General features: G+C 51.0%; 2 protein-coding genes across 3 annotated transcripts in view; one reads left to right on the top strand and one right to left on the bottom strand.

Annotated features, from left to right (window-relative positions):
* FYCO1 (FYVE and coiled-coil domain autophagy adaptor 1) overlaps positions 1-22,256 on the bottom strand; it is a 78,684-nt gene that overhangs the window by 22,193 nt on the left and 34,235 nt on the right. For both annotated transcript variants that reach the window (XM_065933872.1, XM_065933873.1), the window contains exons 12-14: positions 20,617-20,766; positions 19,675-19,886; positions 16,873-17,017 (exon numbers count right to left, since the gene is read on the bottom strand). In XM_065933872.1, coding sequence (XP_065789944.1) covers positions 16,873-17,017; positions 19,675-19,886; positions 20,617-20,766 — 507 coding nt within the window. The remainder of the gene's footprint in view (positions 1-16,872; positions 17,018-19,674; positions 19,887-20,616; positions 20,767-22,256) is intronic.
* On the top strand, positions 3,785-9,021 carry CXCR6 (C-X-C motif chemokine receptor 6). The gene is made up of 2 exons (XM_065935407.1): positions 3,785-3,870; positions 7,012-9,021. Exon 2 carries the CDS (start codon positions 7,033-7,035, stop codon positions 8,053-8,055), a length of 1,023 nt encoding a protein of 340 aa, XP_065791479.1. The 5' UTR covers positions 3,785-3,870; positions 7,012-7,032; the 3' UTR covers positions 8,056-9,021.

Raw genomic sequence — 22,256 nt, 5'->3', positions numbered from 1 at the left:
TTCAATCCCTAATTGGGGAACTAAGATTCCACATGCCATGTGATAATGGTGCTAGAAAAAAATCTGAATACCTCTATGCAAAAGGGCAGTGACAACAACTGATCATACTTTGCACCAGATACGAGAGATTAATTCAGAAGCAGATCATAGACCTAAAAGTAAAAGCAAAAAAAGAATTTTTAAAAAAGAAAAAGAAAAGCCAAACAGTTAAAAAAATTAATAATAAGTGAATAAATAAAAGATGCCAGGACTTCCCTGGTGGTCCAGTGGTAGCGACTCTCTGCTCCCACTGTAGGAGGCACAGGTTCAATCCCTGGTTGGGGAACTAAGATCCCACAAGCCGTGGGGTGTAATAAAAAAACAAAAGTCCTAATCTATTATTTCTTCTCCTCCTCTGTCTCCTCACCTCTCTGACCATCATGACACAAACAACCTGATTACCTGCAAGTATTACCAGAGTAGGTCCCACGACCCTTGCCAGTCCTGGCTGAGGCCCCGTGTCGGCGATCTCTGTGACGGGGGGGTGGGGTGGTGCGGGAGTGGGGAGTGTGCATGGGTGGGTGAAGCAGTCTCAAAGGCGATGATTAGGGACAGACTTTCCTTTCAATGACTCTTCAAACTGTGGGTTACAACCCAATCAGTGAGTTGTGAATCAGCTGAGTAATTTATGATGCATATTAAAAATAAAATAGAAAATGTCAACACATTTCTGCATCATGGTAACGGAGAAGGCAATGGCACCCCACTCCAGTACTCTTGCCTGGAAAATCCCACGGACGGAGGAGCCTGGTAGGCTACAGTTCATGGGGTCGTGAAGAGTCGGACACGACTGAGCGCCTTCACTTTCACTTTTTACTTTCATGCATTGGAGAAGTAAATAGTAACCCACTCCAGTGTTCTTGCCTGAGGAATCCCGGGGACGGGGGAGCCTGCCGTCTAGGGGGTCGCACAGAGTTGGACACGACTGAAGCGACTTAGCAGCAGCAGCAGCATGTGCTGAGGATAAGCGTTGTTTTTAAGAGGCTCTGGTTTGACTTTATGTCTACACACAAACACACCTGGGTAGTCATGTAAATTTCTGCAGCAGAAAATGTTCAAGCAACTCTGCTGGAAGATGTTAAGGGATTTTGAAGTTTGAGGACAGGGAGCAAATGCAAGGCCACTAGGGGGCACCCTCACTCCTTTTGTAGACACAGATGTTTCAGAAAAGCTCACTGTCCACAAGTGAACTTCCTTCTCCCCTTGCTCTGGCCGTGGCAGCCGACTGCTAGCTGTGGTGGCCTCTTGTGGGTGATGGCACATCACCCTGTCCTGTCCATCTGAGCTTCCGTCCCTGAGCCTGTGGTCAGTCAAGCGGAACCTGTACCGAGGCGCGTATATCTGTCACCTTGCCCACCCCTGCCACATTTGGCCTGGGCACCTGCCTTGCATACAGCTAACGTGGTTTTCTGTCCCTAATGTCCTCAAGAACATGAACAAGGTTTGCTCCACTTCAGAAGCAAGCAAGAATGAACTGGGGACCACGGGCAAGGACGCCGCGGAAGTCCCCAGCAAGGTGGTCCAGGGTCCACGCCTGCCTGGACGAGGGGTCACAGTGGGGCGCTCTCCAGCTTAGTATCTGCAGCTGGGATCTACGGTATTTTCCTGTCACAAATCAAAACGCCTCTGCCCCTTACTTGCTTCTATAACTTCAATCCTGCCAACTGCCCGGGGAGCAGACTGCTGGCCGCTCAGGTTGTCTGAGGAAGGCATGGAGCCTAGAGAGCCTCCTGGCCTGCGTGTCCTGCTGACAGCCTTCCTCAGAGGGCCCACCCACCCCTCGCCACGCCAGGCCAGCAGTTAGGAGTGCTGCTCGGCCCGTTACACGGGGCCTCCTGTAGACTGGAGAGGTCTCTGCTTTACAGTTGCTCTGCCCAGTACAGTACAGTACCATTGGACTCGTGTGGCCGCTTAAATTGAAGTTCATCAGAATTAAAACAAAACTCAAAGCTTGGCTCCATGGTTGCGGGGGCCACATTCCAAGTGCCTGATACCTACACTTGCGTGCCGGACACTTGAACACAGGGCACGCACATCATTCCTGAAGGCTCTGCTCAACAGCTCGGGTCTGGAAGGAGAGGCTACGCCACACGGTGGGCCACATTCACTGTGGGGCTCGGGCGCATTTTACTTGACTATTAAATTCTTACTAGTTTTTCTTTTGGTTTTGGCTTCCTTTTTGCTACAAAACCAAGTGAAGAAGGGCGCTCTGGTTTTGATGTCTGATTACTTGGTAACTATGGGCTGACCGAAACACGCAGACCCACATCCCTGTTCTCACAACTGATCCGCTGCCTGCTGTCCTCTGGTTAGGCTGCTTTTCTGAGGGTCTTTCCACTCATCTTCCATAGCCCTCACCACCTACCACCGCCTGGCAGGTACTCCTCTCCCAGCAGCTACTGCCCCAGCCCTGGTCCCAGAGCTGCCGCCGGAACCAGGGCTCTGGCTCCAGAATGTCAGGCATTCAGAAAAAGGGAATGGGTTGAGTCTGACCCCAAGAGAACCTGTGGGGGGCACAGCTGCCATGGCCCTTTTATTCTTCCCCAATTCTGTTCAGGAACTGTTTGCATGTTCTGGGGAAAACCCAAGACATATGATTGGGTACTTGCCGTCAAGAAGTTCAGTTTTGTTTCAAAGAAAAGCAACCGATACTCCAAATTGGAAGACAACAGAAATAAAATTCTGGCCCTCAAACTGGGAGGGGTTCTAATTTAGTTGTGAGTTTTCCACTGGAGAACTTTCCACTGGAGAATGCTTATGACAAGTACAGTCATGCTCCCTCTGAGATACACATCTCTCCTCCCTCTCAAGCACATACGCGGTCACGGAGGGCACCGGGCTGTTTTTCTGCAGGCAGGACATGCTGAGGGGGACAAGCACAGCCAAGTCAGCGTGCTTGACAAGGTTCAGGCCCTTCCGTCATCACCCTGTGAACTGGGCCTAAGGGACACGGTTGGCTTGTTGCTGGGAAGAACCCATCTCTCAAAGCTCAAAGACTCCAAAATGTGAGGCTGGCTCCCTGTGAAGGGATGTTTTGTTGAGAGAGACGGGCACTTCAGGATTTGGTTCAGCCTGTTCACTGGTGATCCTAGCCATGAGAAGCAGGGCGGTGAGCACCACCTGAGTGGGGTGGGTTTAGGAGGCAGGGCTGCATTGGGTCCTCTGGCAGACCCATCACTAGAAGCTATCTGGCCCACTGGCCTGGCGATGATAGACACCTGGGCTCGCATCCTGGAAGTGGTAGTAGTTGGCTGTGAGTCCGCGAGGGTTGTTCTCTGGCTATGGTCCTCTGTATTCCCATCTATAAAATGGGATAATACCTACTGGCAGGGTTGCTATGGGGATCAGGGCTGTCATGTATGTTGGAGGTGCACACACACACAGAACCCAGGCCATAGCATCAACTTTGCATCGGTCCAGACCTAAACTGCTCCAAAGGAACATACGACTAGTGAATGATATAATTTTAGGGTATAAATGCCTCCTCCTTCAGTGGACTACCAGTGTCAGACCTGAGCATGGCTCCCCTTCCGCTTACAAATGGAAACCCTCTCAGATCCTGGTCAAAGGGTAAGACGCCCGCCAGGATGCGGGTGTTGAATAGCATTGGAGCTACTGCTTCATCTCTTTGACTCCCAAATTATACGGGTGCAGGCTGGGTCATGTGGATTCTGACCTGCAAGATGGGGGAGGGCTGGGTCTCCTATCATCGCCAACTGAGGACTCTTCACAAGTACTCAACGGAAACCCAGACCACATTAGAGACAAAGGCAGACCTTGCTGCTGTGAGCAAACTTGTCTGATTAACAAACTGAAAGAGCAGCTCTACCGGTGAGTCATTTATCTTTTTCTTTATGCTTAAAAGAGGGGCTAACCCACATTTTGGGGGGATTCTCAGAGTCCTGCCTGCAGCGTGGTACAGTATCAAGTGCCCAGGTTTGGTTTGAGCTCTTGGCTCAAACTTCAGCTCAGCCACTTGTTGCCAGAGGGCTAGTGCAGGCTAGCTACCCATGTTTGTTCACTGACTAATCTCTTTTCCCTTTTTTTTTTTTGTTTCTTTCCCATTTTATAGGACCGTTGTTATCTTAGCTTATGGTTTACTTTCTTTTACCCACGTACATCAATACACAACTGTAACAGCTTTTGCAAATACAGAAAATTTTAAAGGAGGAGGGGAAATAAGTCACTACTAATTCTACTAGTCAGGGGTGAACTGCTGATAAAATGTAATTTTTGTATGTTTTAAAAAAAATTTTTGCCAAAACCATAGAGCTTATCATAGGTTCTTAAACAAGGTCCATAGAATATGGAACAGAGGGATTTAGAGTTCATGAATCCCCACAACTGCAGGCATGTATGTGCATCATCACTGAGGGAAATGCTGTGCAGCTTTTATGAGACTCTCAAAGGGGTTTCTGATCAAAGACAGTTGAGATCATGATCAATTCCACATTCACTGTCATCTGTTCATTGTAATAGTGACAGCCAATAGTATTTTGCATGTCTGCTTTGTGCTTACATTGTTTTGAGCAACTGAAATGTATTTTGGGGGGGCAGGAATTGGGAGACTGGGATTACATATACACACTACTATATAGCTGCATAGCACAGGGAACTCTACTCAATACCCTGTAATGGCCTGCATGGGGAAAGAATCTCAGAAAAAGAGAGTGGACATACGCGTATGTGTAACTGACACACTTCGCTGTATGGCTGAAACCAACACGGCACAGTAAATCAAGTATGCTCCAATAAAAAAAAATTTTAATGCCCTGCATTTTCCAAAGTCAAGAGTGCTTCCTAAATGTTTCAGTCATATTCTATCTCATTCCTAAATTATATTTTGCTTATTCATTATAAAATATTTACTATTTCCAAAGTTGGATATATTATTATTTTTTTAATTTTCACAAATCAACCTAGGACTTTGGTTAGAGAAAATAAAGAAATGAGTGCTTTTAACATTTCTAGAAGGGAAAGTAATTTTTAATACTCTATCTGCACACAACCATGCAGTCCCAATCTGTTAAATACTGTTTAAGTTTACCAACTGTTACAAATGAATTTGCAGGGGTCCTCTGAGGAAACTGCAATGCCAGTGTAATGTATTTTTAAAAGGGAAGAGTAAGTCAAGCAATAATGGAGATGTGACATTACTTTCAACATCACGTTCTAAATGATAAATATGCTTTTGCCCCCATGTGAAGCAGTAACACATACACACCATCGTTTGACCCACTTAACTTAGCAGCCCAGAGATGGTGGGGCAGAAAGCCTACGGGCTGACCTTTCCCTCTTCGAGTGCCAACAGTCTGTAGTCCAGGAGGAGGGACTTATCACTGAGCAGTCTTGGCCCAAAGGCAAGGTCCTTTCTTGGAGCAAGAGGGTGCTTTGACCCCACGAACAACCAAAGTGCACTAGGGTGGGCATCCCTTCTAGCCAGGACCCAGCATGGGGAAAAGCCAAGTCTCTGAGGATACCAGAAAGGAGAAATCATCTCTCTTACACCCTCTTATCTGGCCGGTTGATATTCTGCCTTTGCTGGACAAAGGCCTGTTCTTCTTAAACCTCTCCTTGAGGTGCCAGTGGATTATGGCACTAATCATTGCAAGAGCCCCTGCGCGCTGAGTGTCTACGGGCCACTGACCTGGCCCCCCAGGGTACTGACCCGGCCCCCCAAGGCTGATGCTGCCACAGCTGCCCCTGCTCCCACACCAGACTACGTCACCCTTGGGGCTGGTTCGTGGTCCCCAGCAGGGTCACAGGGCCCAGAGCAGGGTCACAGGGGGTGCTAATCTTGAAGGGCTAGAACCCCTAGGCAAGAGAGACAGCTATTTGGTCTCTGCTACAAGCAGCCCCACTGCAGGGCTGGCCACCGGCCCTGTTTGTGGCCGCGCATTCCCCTGACGTCCCATTTCCATCAGCTCTTCTGTTTGTTAAAGGAGACCCCTCAGCCCTACACTGTTGGTTGTAAAAGCTAGAGCAATGTTCCCTTCTCATGTAATCTACCCTGTAAGAGATTCCGAAAGATCAGAGGCCCTGAGGGTGGAACGTCATACAGACAAGGAAGGGGAAGGCTGGGGTTGGGCGTGAGGAGAACCATCCAGTTCCCTGGGCAGGAAGCCACTCAGCCAAAGCACTGGGCAGCCTGGGCTCTTCCCCGACCTGTCTCCCCATCACAGGAAGATGAGGCAGGATGGACGGGCCACCTGGGGAAGAAAGGACCAAACTCCTCTTGGTTTCCAGGCCCATCAAGGTGAACCCCTTATTGCCATAGCTTTCACAATTCCAGGTCCAGGGGTCAACCTCACCAAACATGGGGCACAGGCTGGGTGGGCACCTGCTGTGAGGCCCGGGCAGATGAAGACAGCCTCCCCACCGAAGACCAGCACAGTCCTTCCTAAGGACAGGGTCCCCATTTCACCATGTGATGACCTCTGCTTCCGAGGCCATTCAGCACAGGATTTTCTGGAATGTGGGTGGGGTCCTGAGAACTTTACCGCAAGTTAAGGGTCCCGGGCTGAGCAGTTTCCTCTCAGAACAGGCTGCCCCCAGTATCCTGTGCTGTTACCCAGCAGAAGTGGGAGCATTTAGAAACTGACTATTCGCCCCCTACATGTGGGCAGCAGGGCAATGGGAAGACAGGAGGGGGCTTCCTAGGAGGCACTAGTGGTAAAGAGCCCGTCTGCCAATGTAGGAGACTTAAGAGACGCGAGTTCAATCCCCAGGTGGGGAAGTTACCCTGGAGAAAGAAATGGCAACCCACTCTAGTATTCTTGCCTAGAGAATCCCATGGACAGAGGAGCCTGGTGGGCTACGGTCCACGGGGTCACAAAGCGTCGGAAATGACTGAAGTGACTTAGCATGCATACACGCACATTTGCCCCCTGAATGTGGGCAACGGGGCAGTAGGAAGACAGGAGGAGTCACCCTCAACCCAAATGCATGTAATTCCTGTGGTCTGACTCCCAGGGGTCCAGCAGAACAGACGACATGGCTGAGTATGACTACAAAGACTTCGGGTTCTTCAACAGTTCCAATGACAGCAAACAGGGGAACCAAGACTTCCTGCGGTTCAGCAAGTTCTTCTTGCCGTGCGTGTATGTGGTGGTGTTCGTCTGCGGCCTGGTGGGGAACTCCCTGGTGCTGGTCATCTATGTCTTCTACCAGAAGCTGAAGAGCCCGACAGATGTGTTCCTGATGAACCTGCCCCTGGCTGACCTGGTGTTCGTCTGCACTCTGCCCTTCTGGGCCTACGCAGGCACCCATGAGTGGGTCTTTGGCAACGTCATGTGCAAAGTCCTGCTGGGTATCTACACGCTGAACTTCTATACGTCCATGCTCATCCTCACCTGCATCACCGTGGACCGCTTCATTGCCGTGGTGCGGGCCACCAAGGCCTACAACCAGCGGGCCAAGCGCATGGCCTGGGGTAAGGCCATCTGCTTGTCCATCTGGGTGGTTTCCCTGCTGGTTTCCTTGCCGCAGATCATCTACGGCAATGTCCTTTACCATGACAAGCCCATCTGCAGTTATCAGGAGGAGATTTCCACCATGGTGTTGGCCATCCAGATGACCCTGGGGTTCTTCCTGCCACTGCTTGCCATGATTGTTTGCTACTCGGTCATCATCAAGACCCTGCTTCAGGCTCGAGGCTTCCGGAAGCACAAGTCTCTGAAGATCATCTTCCTGGTGGTGGCGGTGTTCCTGCTGACCCAGATGCCCTTCAACCTCGTGAAGCTCATCCGTAGCACGAGCTGGGAGTACAACACCATGACCAGCTTCCACTACGCCATCACAGTGACAGAGGCCATTGCCTACCTGCGTGCCTGCCTGAATCCTGTGCTCTATGCCTTTGTTGGCCTCAAGTTTCGAAAGAATTTCCGGAAGCTTGTGAAAGACGTAGGCTGCCTCCCTTACCTGCGTGTCTCTGGCCAACACACGTGTTCGGAGGACACTTCCAGAAGTGCGTCAGCCTCTCACAATGTGGAGGCCACCAGCATGTTCCAGCTGTAGGGCTCGGGGAGGCTCCCGGATGTCACGGGAGCACGCCTGTGTCTTCCGGATGAGGCAGGCTTTGTGTATAGCGCGTGCGTTCTCATGGAGAGGTTACCCAACGCCGCAGCTGGGGCGGGCTGCTGCTTCTTAGGCATGAACAGATCTGCTTTTTCACAGCCCAGCCTAAGCTCAAAGGGGAGTCTGAAAGCTGCGAGGGCTTTCCTTCCTCCACCCCAACAATACTGATGCCAGGAAATGACATGTGATTCTCAAGACCCCAGGTTCTCCTTCACTGGGAATGGGACGGGGACAAAGAGTTGAAGAGGGGGACATGGCCAACAAAGGTCTTGAAGGCAGGTAAGAGTCTGGGTTTCCAAGTTCCGAAAACTTTTCTGATGGTTGGTATGCAGGGGACATTAGAGCAGCCGTGAAAACCGGTGCTGACTTTGGTGTCTTAGACTTTCCTCACCAGGTGCCTGATAGAAATGAGCTCAGGTTCTGTCAGACCTTTGGGGTTTTGTTTTTATAGAGATAGCTGGTTAATCCTGCTATCTTTGCTTAATATGGAAGGACTAGCACTAGGAAACACGAATGGGCCGAAGCAAAGTAGGGTCGGCTGAAGATTCCAGTGGGCCACAGAAGGCTAGAAAAATATGCTAAGCTGGTGAAGAGTGTCAGGAGTCTAAGCAGCACTTCTGAAATGGATCCTCAGTGGGTTTGCTCTTAAAATCTGAATTACTCAATGCCTCACATACAAATCATGTATAAATGTATATGTTTTACACCCACATGCATATCAAATAGCATATGATTTTCATGACTGAGAAATAAAACTTTTAAAATGTCTCCAAACTACTTTTACCCTCAGGCACACTCTATCTTAATGCGGTATTCCTGAATAAAACAAAAGTGATCACTTGTGGGCTCAGAGCACAGGAAATAAGTTTACGACTGTCAACTTTGAAGGCAGTGCTATCAATGGTAACAAACCAGCTTCTTCACTGTGGCTTCTAACCTCCTGCCCAGAACAAGAGGAGCATTTCTTACCTCTGAAATGTGGTCCTGGGATGAAACAGAGTTTTAAATGTCAGTCACTTGTTTGTGTATGTTTATTAGACTCCAGCACCTGCTCAACAGGCTTGAAGTGGCCTTTTTGACCCACATGTTGCAAAACCACTCACTGAAACACAGAGAATACTTTGATGACAGCTAGAGAGAGACTTGGGGAGGGGGTCAGAACAGGCTGAACAGTGAGGTTTTGAGGCTTGGGCAGACCTGGGTCACGGGCTGGTAAGACCAGCTGCGTGCGGCTCAGTCACTTCAGTGGTGTCCAACTCCTTGCAACCCCGTGGACCATAGCCTGCCAGGCTCCTCTGTCCATGGGAATTTCCCACAAGAATACTAGAGGGGGGTTACCATGCCTTCCTCCGGGAGATCTTCCTGACCCAGGGATCGAACCTGTGTCTCCTGCACTGACAGGTGGATTCAATTTTTTGCCACTGAGCCACCGGGTTAAGACCACTGGTAATGTCTTAGCCACTTCCGCGTTGGTGCAGCGTGTACCGTAACAGTACCGCCTCTTAGGCCAGGCATGCAGAGGGCTGGAGAGGATGCCCACCAAACACTTGGCACTCTTTGCATTTGTGGGATGAAGGGCCCCCCAAATGGCGAGGCGTGGGAGGATTGGCTTCATGCCTTCCAGAGGTGCAGGGCATGACCCAGCTGTGAAAAGGCTGGGCTTGCAGGGCCTACAGGGCCCCACCAACTGTTTCATAAACACGCTAAACACACCCCTGGGGAGAACAGCTTTACAGAGAGAGCAGGAGAGCAGAGAGCTCTGCTCAGGACACAGAGACCATCTAGTGCTCCGTAAACACCAAAATCTGACCTTTTCACTGTGACAAGGCTGACCTTTAACCTGTTTATGTTGGCTTCAGAGAGGTGGGGGTTGGTCACCCTCCTCTGTGCGGTCACCTTAAGGTTTAGCACTTATGCTAGAAAGGCCACGAGCCCCTGGCCTCCCCAATAATGCCCCAGAACAAGAGGCAGAGGCCCTAACTGGGAAGGAATGGGTGAGGTGTCTGGCCCAGTTTAGGGCCTCTGACCCCACAGAGGAAGGCAGTGTGGTGTGAGGGGAAAGCCAGGGCTCTGGGGTGACTCAGATCCTGCTTCGAGGAGAGCTTCATGTCTGTGCACCCCAGGACAAGGCAGGCGACCCCCCCACCCCCGCCCAAGCCTGTTTCACCACCCATACACCCTCCGTCCAGGAGCGCTGGGAGGTGGTAACCACGCGCTCCGAGCCATGCTGGGGGCGGCTGCTGGGACCACTGGGTCCTCCCCTCCTGGGTGCCGGCCTGGCTGAGTCAAACGAGAACAGTCCCCTCAGGCCACGCGCCACCACAGGCCTGTTATGTGCCCTCTGTCCAGGCTCCCCGCAAAAAGGTTCTGCACTGGCCCTTCCACAGCTGAGGAACACCTGTCTGCCTGTTCTGAGGAAAAGCACGGCCGCTCCATCTTTCCCCCTTCTCTGCCTCCCCAGGCGCTGGTTGGGCCCACACTCCGGCCTCACCTGCTGCCCTTGGGAACAGAGATCATTTCCCCAGCCCCCTCCTGGGCGCACACCACTGCGGGCAGCAGGCCCTGGCACAGCCCACGCCGCTTCCTGAGGGTTTGCACTCTGCACGCCATCTGTCCACAGGACAGCCCCGTGGAGCCCAGTTCGCTGTCTCAGAGCCGCCCTCCCCTCCCTGGAGCGCGCGCCTCTCCTCACAGCCACCGCCTGACCTAAGGGGCCTGGGGTGCAACTGGCGGGAGGAGGTCAGGTGGGCTGTGGCTGCCGGAAGAGCCCAGCTGCCCCAAGTGAGGCCTCAGGGTCTCCCCCGCCACTGAGTTCCCTGCACTTGCAGCCCGGGGGCAGGACGGGGTCACACCATCTGAGATGCAGAGAACACAGGCTGACCCCGATTCCAGGGGCTACTTGGAGCCAGAAGTCCGGGATTCCAGTGAGCATCCTGCAAGGAGGAAACGGTGCTGTGGGAGGGGAAAAACAGAAGCTGCCTGTCCTGGAGGGGCAGAGGCAGAGCAGACAGCACCCGCCCAGGAGCAGAGGACGCGCTGGCCCTCCTTGTCCTCTTGGGGCAGCACCCCTTCCACACAACCACCCCTTCGTGGCCCACAGGACCCAATGCCCTCTGTTAGGAGGTCTGGCACTACCCCGTTTTCCAGATGAGGAAACAAGTTCAGAGAGATCACAAAGCCCATGCAGCAGAGCTGGGGCTAAAACGCTGGTGAAAAGCCTCTTTTTCTTCCCTCAAATGTTGGCTAAGATGGACCAGGGAACCTGACAACTCTGTACTCATCTGAAGGCAGAGATGCTAGGTTAACCCCAGTGCAGCAAGGCTTTCTGGATAAGGTCAGTTTTCATTCCAATCCCAAAGGTCAATGCCAAAGAATGTTCAAACTACCACACAACTGCGCTCATTTCACATACTAGCAAGGTAATGTTCGAAATCCTTCAATCTAGGCTTCAACAGTATATGAACCAAGAACTTCCAGATGTACAAGCTAGATTTAGGAAAGGCAAAGGAACCAGAGATTAAATTGCCAACATCTGCTGGATCATCAAAAAAGCAAGAGAGTTCCAGAAAAACATCTACTTCTGCTTCATTGACTACGCTAAAGCCTCTGATTCTCTGGATAAAAACAAATGGTGGAAAATTCTTAAAGAGATGAGAATACCATTCCACCTTACTTGCCTCCTGAGAAAACTATATGGAGGTCAAGAAGCAACAGTTAGAACCAGACACGGAAAACTGACTGGTTTAAACTGGGAAAGGAGTACATCAAGACTGTATGTTGTCACCTTGCTTATTTAACTTCTATGCAGAGTACATCATGTGAAATGCTGGGCTGGATGAAGCACAAGCTTGAATTGAGATTGCCAGTAGAAATATCAATAACCTCAGATATGCAGATGACACCACCCTAATGGCAAAAAAGTGAAGAGGAACTAAACAGCCTCTTGATAAAAGTGAAAGAGAAGAGTAAAAAAGCTGGCTTAAAACTCCACATTCAAAAAACGAAGATCATGGCATCCAGTCCCATCACTTCCTGGCAAATAGATGGGGAAAAAATGGAAACAGTGACAGACTTTATTTTTTGACGCTCCAAAAACACTGCAGATGGTGACTGTAGCCATGAAGTTAAAAGATGCTTGCTCCTTGGAAGAAAAGCTATGACAAACCTAGATAGTGTATTAAAAAGCAGAGACATTACTTTGCCAACAAAGGTCCATATAATCAAAGCTATGGTTTTTCTGGTAGTCATGTACAGATGTGAAAGTTGGACCATAAAGAAGGCAGAGAACCAAAGATTTGATGCTTTTGAATTGTGGTGCTGGAGTAGACTCTTAAAAGCTCCCTGGACAGCAAGGAGATCAAACCAGTCAATCCTAAAGGAAATCAACCCTGAATATTTACTGGAAGGACTGATGCTCCAATACTTTGGCCCCGTGATGTGAAGAGACCCTGATTCTGGGTAAGACTGAGGGCAGGAGGAGAAGTGGGCAGCAGAGGATGAGATGGTAGGATAACATCACCCACTCAGTGGATATGAGTTTGAGCAAACTCCGGGAGAGAGTGAAGGACAGGGAAGCTTGGCGTGCTGTAGTCCATGAGGTCAGACATGACCGAGCGAATGAACAACCACAAAAGGCGGCTTTCTAACCTTAACCATGTTCACCATGTTCTGTTCTCGTTTTGTTTGAAATACCAGGCATTGGATCTCCCGGCTGGTGGTAAACCCACAACAGTTCCCCGAAGCACTGACCACAGAGCACCCGTTCTAAAGTAGGTGCTGGCTAAGACGCTCTGTGGGTTGGTGCAGTCTCTAGAGTTTGAGCTCAGTAATCCTGGGCAACAGGCAGGATGTTCTTCGGGGAAGACACCTGAGCTGCGTGGTGCAGTGAACCAGGGCCCACGCAGTAGACACCACAGCGTGACCCTTGACCTCACGGCTCAGGGAAAACATCGCAAAGACAGGGCTCCTCCATGGAAGGCTTCCCACACGATGTACATCTGACCCTCTTAACACTGTGGAGGTGGGTGCTGGCCGCATCTTGTTCATTCCGGGGAGGAAGCTGACTTCGGGGGGCTGCAGTGAACCTCGAGGCAGCAACCCAGGACCTGACCAGGCGGGTTCGACTCTGCAGCTCAAGCTCTTCACTGACATGCTCCGCTCAAGAAGAGGAGGTAGGCCCGGGGGAGGCCGAGGCCTCGAGGCCAGCCCTGCTGTGGGCGAAAGGAGCTTTCTTTCCTTCTCAGCCTGCTTCAGCCTGAGAACAGCTGGGCCTCTGTCAGGGAGATGGCTGAAGGCGGGCCTGGATGACTGTGGGGAGGGGTGTGCATGTCCGTGGGGTCTGGAGAATGTCACCTTCCCACCTGGTGAGGCCTGTGCGCCGGGGCCACTGGGAGGCTGCTGAGGGATCAGTGGCGTCCTGCCAGCTCTTCCTGAGCGCCTGGGTTCTGGGACCTCTTCCTGTCCTGTCACAGCCAGGGGGCCAGGGCAGACAACTGTGTTCGTCCTGAGGACACGCGTGTGGAGGGGGGAGTGGATGAAGGATAAGGAAGGAGCACAGCTTTTTGATGGGAAGATGGGGAAACAGGGCCAGGAGAAGGTGGCAGTATGCTGCAAAATGCATCTCGGGCCTGTGACGAGAGGGAGGGGTTCTGGGTACAAAGCTTAGTTCTGACACTTGCAGCCCCCTGACCTGGAGTGAGTTACCTGGCCTCCTGAACTTCAGTGCCTTGATGTGTGAAACTGGGACCATGACCCCTACTCTGTGGAGGGCTGGACTGGGATTAAGTGAGGGCAGATGCAGCTCCTGAGGGAAACAGCTCCAACAAAGGGTTTTCAGCAACACGATCTCGAGGCGGCCTCCATTCTCCAGATTAGAGTTTTTCAGTGTTAACCCCTCCTGGACTACTTCTTACTTTGGACTTGCTGATTTCTTTCTCTAAATCTTTTGGCAGGGATGTGTACACAAACCCAGGCTCTGTACCACCACTCTCCCCACCGCCACTTTCTCAGACTCCTGGTGGCTTTAAACCTAAGAAAAAGTCGCAGGAGACACGGGTGTCTGTCTCTGGTTAACGTGCAAGCAAGGTGCAAGATGGGGCAGGCCCTGAACTGACTTGGAGGGCTTACCCTTCACCCAGACAGACTCGGCACGGGACTGCAGATTCATCCATTAGCCCCGGATCTGCCTTGGAGGCTGAGGCCAGCATGCTGGCAGTTTCCTTTCCCTGGAACACTTCCTGATTTCCCACGACCAAAACACACACATTTGTCAGTGGTCAGAAGACCTTCTGCTTTTGCTCCTACTAGGAGAGGGGAAGGTGAGGGGTGAAGCGACAGGGGAGCTCAGGGGGTACTTTCTCACACACCCGAGAGCCTGAAGCCATCTCCAAGGCCCTGTGGTTCTGGTGGCTCACCTGACCCCTGACCCACCTGGCCAGGAGTCAAGGCACAGTCAGCGAAGAGCTGCCAAGTGACAAAGGAAAAGGGTGGCTTAGTGCAAACCCAACAGAACATGCCCTAGGGGTCACACTCGTCCCCACGGGGGTCAGGGGGAACACTGCAGGCTCACGCAGTCAGCCAAGGCTTCAATGTGGGGCTTTCAAAAGGAAAACCAAAGACCCATGGTCACAGTGAGCACCTTAGGTGGGTGATGGGGTTGGCTATATCCTTGACATGAGTTCAGTCACCCTCTAGCATGAGAATAACCGAGTATGGGGACACACGCTGGAGCCTAAAATCTCCTGAGATGAGAGCCTCCCAAGATTAAGTGCATCTCCTCCCATGCAGCAGAAATCCCAGACGATAAATCCGACAAATTGGTGCCAGCCTTCCTCTGAATTCTGGGCGTGAAGAGAGGAATAGAGATCTCAACATGAGTGGGCAAAACCATCACAAAGCTCCCCACCTGGATGGAAAGTGGGTCAAGGAATGTCTGGACACAGGAACCCTGTCAATTCTCCCTCGAGCTTCTGAGCAGGCAGTGCTTTGCAGAAGAAACTGCATTTTAGCCGGACCCCTGGGGCTGAGAAATACCAAGTGAGGCTGCCAGGGAGGGGAACTTGACCTTTGCCGTGGGTCCCCTGACTTAAACTCTTGACACTTTAATACAGTGGCACTTGATGCAGTTATCTCATTTATTTAGAAACTAGCCCTTGCACAACTCTCCTTGCAAGCTTTGTTGGAAAACAGTTGGCCCAGAAAAATTGGGGAGGCCAATGGAGAGCTGGAGCTGAAGGATGGATGGCCCTGTGCTGGATGCTGTCCATCTATAGCAGTGGGAAGGTTTGGAGGGTCTGGGTCACGGTGATGGCACAGGGCCCAGGCTAGCTGGGGGAAAGTCCCTCAGTTCCACGGAGTGCTGGGTAACAGGCTTGTCTATATTTTTTATTGCTTTTAAACTCTGGGGCTCGAAGAGACCTTAGCTGAAGCCAGAGGAACTTCTGAGAGAAACCGCTTGAGAGAACTGAAATTAATCTGAGCTTCCTTTCTTGTGGCACCATTACCAGGCCTGAGGAGTGGTTCTGTGACGTGGTTTTTATTTTTTATTTTTTTCTTTTTTTCTTTTCTTTTTTTTTTTTTTTTTTTTGTGACGTGGTTTTTAAAGAGCAGTGTGTTGCTCTGAGCACGGCTGTGGCAGCCCAGGAAGGGCTGCTCTTCTGAATCATCCAGCAGAAGTCATTCTGGATCTCTGTTGCACGCGAGCACGTGCACTTCACACCATGTTGATGTCCTAAACCCCAGAGCCTCAGAACATGGTTGCTTTTGGAGATAAGACCATTAAAAGTGAAAAGTAGCTCAGTCGTGTCCGACTCTGCAACCCCATGGGATTCTCCAGGCAAGAATACTGGAGTGGGTTGCCATTTCCTCCTCCAGGGGATCTTCCCAACCCAGGGGTCAAACCTAGGTCTCCCACATTGCAGGCGGAGTCTTTACCATCTGAGCTACCAGGGAAGCCCAAGACCATTAAAGAAGTTAGTTAAAATGACACCAATAAGCTGAGCCCTAATCTAATCTGACTGGTGTCCTTATAAGAAGAGAAGATTAGGACTCAGAGAGACAAGGGTGCACACGCCCATGGCTGGGGCCGACCACATGAAGAGACAGGAAGAGAGCAGCCATCTGCAAGCCAATGGGAGGCCTCAGGAAAAGTAAGCCTGCTGGCGCCTTGGCCTTGGACTTCCAGAACTTGACAAATGAGATTTCTGTTGTTGAAGTCATCTGGTGTATAGCATTCTGTCATGGCGGCCTAAGTGGATTAATACAGTTGCCCAAGACAAGGAAGGCTTCATGGAGTTGCTGAAATCAGGAGGACTGCTGACAGAAATGCCCAGAAACTCTCTGACAAGGCTCAACGCTGACCACACCCCAAGTCCTGGTGCTGTTCAAGGACCACCTGCCCTGAGCACTGTTCACAGGCACCTTCCCTTAATGAAAGACAGGCGGTCCTGCTTCTGAGCTTTCCCAACCCTCTGATGAGAAAGCACAAGGCCAGGGACTTCCCTGGTGGTCCAGTGGCTAAGACCCAAGCTCCATTACAGGGGGTCTAGCTTCAATCCCTGGTCAGGGAACGAGATCTCACATGCAACTAAGAGTTCACAGGCCACAACTAAAGATCCTGCATGCTGCAACGAAGACTGAAGATCCTGAGTGCTGCAACTAAGACCCCGTGCACTCAAATAAGTATTTTTTAAAAAAGAAAGAAGGCACAATACCAGGTACTTAATGAGAACTCAGGAAATGGAGGCGATGTCTACTCACTGTTCGGCCACATTCGGGTCAAGAGAATCAGTCTCAGTAGGTGTTTCAGGCAAGGAGGAGCCGGACTCCTGTATCTGGCACAACTCCTCATCTGTGATGATGTCAAACACAGCATCATCTGGTGGCCGGCAGTCTGTGTTTGCACCTGGGACACAGATGCAAGTAGGGAGAGAAGAGAAACGCATGGTCATGCACGGGACGGGGAGGGAGTGCAGCTACACGGGACGAAGCACTTCAGGTCCACCCTCAAGTGCTCACTCAACAGACAGCTACTCTGTCTGGATGGAAACAAATGGCTGTTGTGATGTTTCAGAAAAGCAGATGAGGGGACTACAGGTGAAACTGAACGCACAAAATAAGTGTTTTCTCTGAAGTCCCTTAGGCAGGGGCGTGGAAGGGTTTTAAGCTTTAACCTGTTCTCTGAGGCCCCTTACTTAGAACAAAAAAACTTATCAAATCCTTATCAGGAAAGAACTCAACAAAAAGATAAACATACTTCCCTGCTGCTGAAATCCTAGCTCTAGCAGACACATGCCTCATGCAAGCCTCTTTGAGGGCAGGATTCTGTGTGACCTGCATTTCCGTCTCAGTCCACTAGGGGAGTGGAAAAGAACCGCCTCCCCACCCCATCCCACCAGCTCCTGCAGCTTGAGGGACTCGTGCCCAACTCTGCAGGGTACCAGGTAGGAAGGACGCAGTGTGGATGCTGTTGCTCTAGTCACCCCCCATCCCGCCAACAAGCACTCTCCTGTATGTGATGGAAGCTGTGATGGCAGGCCTGAGGTGAACGAAGAAAAGGCAAGGGAGGAGCAGGGAATATCAGAAAGCAGAACAAGCAACCTCAGCACGCTGGCACCACGCCACCCTGTGTTGTCACTCAAACACCCAGAATGAGCCAGGCATGGGAAAGAGTCCCGGGCTGGTCAGCGAGAAGAAGAGTCCATGTGGGCTGCAAGTTCCCAGTGGGCCCTGACTCACAGCTCCTGGATGGGCCAGGCTTTAGGAGGGACGTTCTTCCTCTGGTCTATAAGTCTGCATGATGGAGGGCGGCTTGAGGCACAGGCTGAAAAGGGGGACCAGGGACTGGCTTTTTTCCATAGGCCCAGCCACGTTCCTGAACCTGCCTTTTTAGGCTGGCAGGGGGAAGGGGGAAGGAAGAGGAGGGAAGGGAAAATGAGCACCAGGGACCCATAATGATGCCTGTCGAGAGTAACCAAAGGAGCCCTAAACAGAGTGCTCTGCCACGTGTAGACTGGAAGACTCAACTCTGTTCCTTTGGCAATTTTCCCCAGACTGCTGCAGAGACTCAATGCAATCCCAACCAAAATGCCACCAGGATGTTTCTGTAGAAATTGACTAGTTAATTCTAAAATTTATATGGAAACGCATAGGACCTAGAATAGCCAGGCTTTAATAAAGAAGGAAATTGGAGGACTCACTCTGCCTGATTTTAAGACTTATTACAAAATTATGGCAATCATAACTGTGTGGTATTGGTGAAAGAAAAGGCACATTGGTAAATGGAGTAGAACAGAAAGTCCAGATACCAAATAATACATAAAGGCAACTGATTTTTGAGAAAAGGCAATTCTATGGGAACAGACCTTTCAACCAATGGTGTTGTAATAACTGGACAACCACATACAAAAAATGAATATTTGGGCAAAGCTTGCATCATATAAAAAAATTAACTCAAAATGAACCATAGACCTAAACATGAATCTAAAACTATAAAACTTTTAAGAGAAAACAAAAGAAGACCTTTGAGTTCTTGAGTTAAACAAAGAGAGATATGATATTAAAAGAACAGGAAAAAATTGACCCATAAGGGAAAAAAAATTGATAGACTGGACTTTATCCAAATTATGCTCATCAAAAGAAAATTTAAAAAGACAGGATATAGGTTGGGAGAAAACATTTGTAAAACACATATATGATAAATAAATCATACTTAGGATATATAAAGGGCTTTCAAAATTCAGTAACTTTTATATAACACACTAATGTTGTGCAAAGTACACTTCCCCATCCCTGAGCAGTTGTTTGTATCCAGTATAAATAATGGAGCCGGCCAACCTCCTTGATGATCCATTTAAACAAAAGAGGAGCTAACAGTGTCTCTGAAGCTGGCTGGCCTGGGTCCAGACTGAGGCCAAGGAGTGGTGCAGGGGTTTGGCTGCAGGAGGCAGTGATGTCTGAGCACAGAGGACGCTCACTGCCGCCCCAGTCACTGCAGCTCTGCCCGCCTCATGCTCCACACCACAGTCCAGTCCTGAGCGGCCGGCCTGGGCTGGGGTCTGCGAGGCTGTGCTTGGAGCAGAAGCAGCAGGGACCAAATGCCACATTCTTTTACTGAGCTGAGTGAGAGGAGGTGAAGGACAATGTGTCCTTCTCCGTCCGTCACTGAGTGAGAACACCAGCTTCTGGGAAGACAGGGGAGGATGCGCTCATTTCCAGATTCAACGCCTGGCTTTTGGTTACCCTGGGACAGAAGTTTGGGGCTGGGGCCTGGGAGACAGCATTTTCTAAAGTGTGGGGTGGCGTTCCACTGGTGGCACATGAGTTAACAGGCAAACAGACTTCATGTTAAATAATAATGCTGAATCATATCTGGAGAAAGTTATTCCCTTTTCAATTCACTTTCCATCCTAATTACATCAAAAAGAAAGTCTCAGACTGGTGGTACTACCTTTTCAGTGCCTCATTTTGGAAGTACTGAACTAGGCGTGGCCCTGCTAAGCAGCCACAGTGGGGAGCTGGGGAGGGTGGCTCCAGGAGAACGGGGGCAGTGGGGGAGCTGACCTTGGCCTCCGGTGGCCTGGAGTGCGGCCTGGGCAGGCGATCGCGCGGGGCTGGGCTCCCCCTGGCTGGTGCCCGAGCTGCTGCTGTCAGGGGACCCGGGGCTCTCATTCAGCTTCCGGAAGCAGGCCCGGCAGCAGCGCTCCTTCTTGCCACTGTGCTTGCTCACGGCGTAGTTGTTGCAGCAGTAGTAACAGAAGATGCGGCCGCATATCCTGGGGACGACACGGGCGTGGGCTGTAAGGACGCCACACAGGGGTCGCGAGCGCCCTGCTCGGCACCGGACTGGGCTCTGGGCTGGGCTCTGGGCGCCACATGGCTCATCACACCCAGCTCTGCCCCCACTCTGGACCATGGCCTCAAGGCCCATCTCCTAAGACTCCAAGAGAGCCGCCTGGGTGACACCTGATGGGAAGGACTTCCTAGGGTCCTAGCAGGCAGGCCGAGCCCCCTTCCCTGACACTATGATGCAGGTGGGCATCCCACACCTGGAGGCTGCGCTCTAAAACCAAAGACGATTCTCCATGCCCCTGTCCCAACTAGAAATTCATTCCTGCCTGCCCGTCTTCGGGTCCTGGGGGCAGGGAGGTCTTGGCTCTATTTTCCTCTGGTGAAGCCTCAGCCTCTGCTCTCTCCGTGGTCCGTTTCTCCTCTGACCCCCGCAGGCCAAGCGAGTGCCGAGACTTGGGTCTCTGGGTGCCCCACATCCCTGGGGGTCCCCTCACTTCTGCCCACATGCCCTGTATTCAACTCTCCTCCGTTTCGGGGATCCTTGAGTGTCCTGCTGGGACCCTGCCTCACACCCACTCCTCAACTGGTTCCCTCAAAACTAAAAGACAACATGCTCTTCCTAGACAAGTGGCCGCCATGCCAACGTCTGCCCTAACTCCCCGTTTGGAGCCCCCTGCTCTGGCTCTGCGTCCTGCCCGCGAGCCGCTCGCTGACCTGCAGTGGTGCCTCCGCACCATCCAGCTGAACTCCCGCTTGCAGTCGAGGCAGTGGTTCGCCTCCGTGTCCCCGGGCCACCTCTCCTCAGCACTGAGCTTCTGCTGGAATTCCAGGGCATCTGACTTCTGCCAGAGAGCATCCTTGTCCCTGGGACAGAGCCACATTAGAAAAACAGAAGAAAGCATCCATGAAAATGACAGAACTACCTCTGGATTCACTTCAAAAGACTGCTTCTGAATTTTGCAAGACAGGAGGGGAATTCACTTTTATTGATACTGAGGTCACCTGTCACCCCACAGCAGATCCAGACTCAGCAGGAGTCCCCCAATGTGTGGGTCCTGATCTGACACCACACATGTGAAGGTGTGGGGGCCTGCGGGGTCCATAAAAGGCTCTGACAACTGCAAAGACCTGCTAGCACCAACAGGGTCAGCAGCTGCCCAGGGGTCTAAACGACAGTGTACACGGCCACTGAAAGTTCAGGCTGCCACGATTACACGACAGCCAGCGTGCTGTGAGACAACCAACCAGGAGTGCACCGCCCACCTAAATCTTGAATGTGTTTGGGGTCCTTCTCGTTTTTATGGTCTAAGTAACAATGAATGGCCCTGGCAACATGTGAGACACTGATGACTGAGAGCCACACCAGAGCCACCCAGGCCCTGAGAGAAGCTGGCACGGTCACCAGTCAGGGACCCGAAGTCAGCCAAAGACCGTTCCCCTGTAACATAAACCAGAACACAGACTTCTCAGGAATGCCCGACATCATCAGGAAGCAGGAAGACTCATTCTTGGGACCAGTGTCATTCTCCCAACTGGGCCACAGCTTGTTCTGTCTGGCCCCGGGAGGCCAGGCGCCCAGACCCTGGGAACGTGGCAACTGTGCTGGGACCTGGGCTTTTCCAACACAGACCTCTGGAAGGTGTGTGAATGCAGAGGTCACAAATGCCGAATCCCTAGTCTGCAAACTGATGGCACGTGGGCAGAGTTTTCAAGCTTCCAAACTAGTCAAAATTTATTATTGCCAATGTGCAACCCCAAACGAATTAGAACATTTAGGCGCCGCTTATGTGTGGCTGCTGATGGTGTAAAGAAAGGGCTAAACAGATCTTCTGTGGTTCTTGAAAGAAAGACCCAAAACCATACACCAATTTTATGGAGTTTTCCGGACAAGACTTTGAGTCTGAGCCAGTGTCTAGTACAGCAGTGGTTTCAACTCTCTCTCACTGATGCCTGGACCCCACTCCCAGGTATTCCAATCTGGTTGGTCTGGGTGGGGTCCAGACCTGAGTGTTACTTTAATTAGCTCCCCTAGTGACTCCAATTTGCATCAGGGTTGAGAACTACTGCTCTAGTTATAACTATCGACTTATAGGCTACATAGAAGATGGAAGAAAATGTTAAATGACACCATAGAGATGTAAACAGCAAAGCCCAGGCTACAGGAAACTCTACCAGATAAATGGCCTGCTTTCTTTAAAAGTAAACTGCAAAGGAAAAGAGGAGAGATGATGGGGAAAACATGCCTAAGTAAGAGAGACCCAAGAAATGTATCACCATGCAACATACAGATCTAATTTAGGTTCTGACTAGAAAAAATTATAAAGCAATTGGAAAAATTTCAAAATGACTAGATA

This window comes from Muntiacus reevesi, chromosome 4 (assembly GCF_963930625.1).
Source record: "Muntiacus reevesi chromosome 4, mMunRee1.1, whole genome shotgun sequence".
In the NCBI taxonomy this organism is placed as follows: Eukaryota; Metazoa; Chordata; class Mammalia; order Artiodactyla; family Cervidae; genus Muntiacus; species Muntiacus reevesi.
Note: the sequence above shows the minus strand (reverse complement) of the source record. Positions and strands in the feature narration are given on the sequence as shown.

Bases quoted from the DNA above. Each gene is read 5' to 3' on its own strand.
- CXCR6 (XM_065935407.1), top strand. From the start codon at position 7,033: ATGGCTGAGTATGACTACAAAGACTTCGGGTTCTTCAACAGTTCCAAT.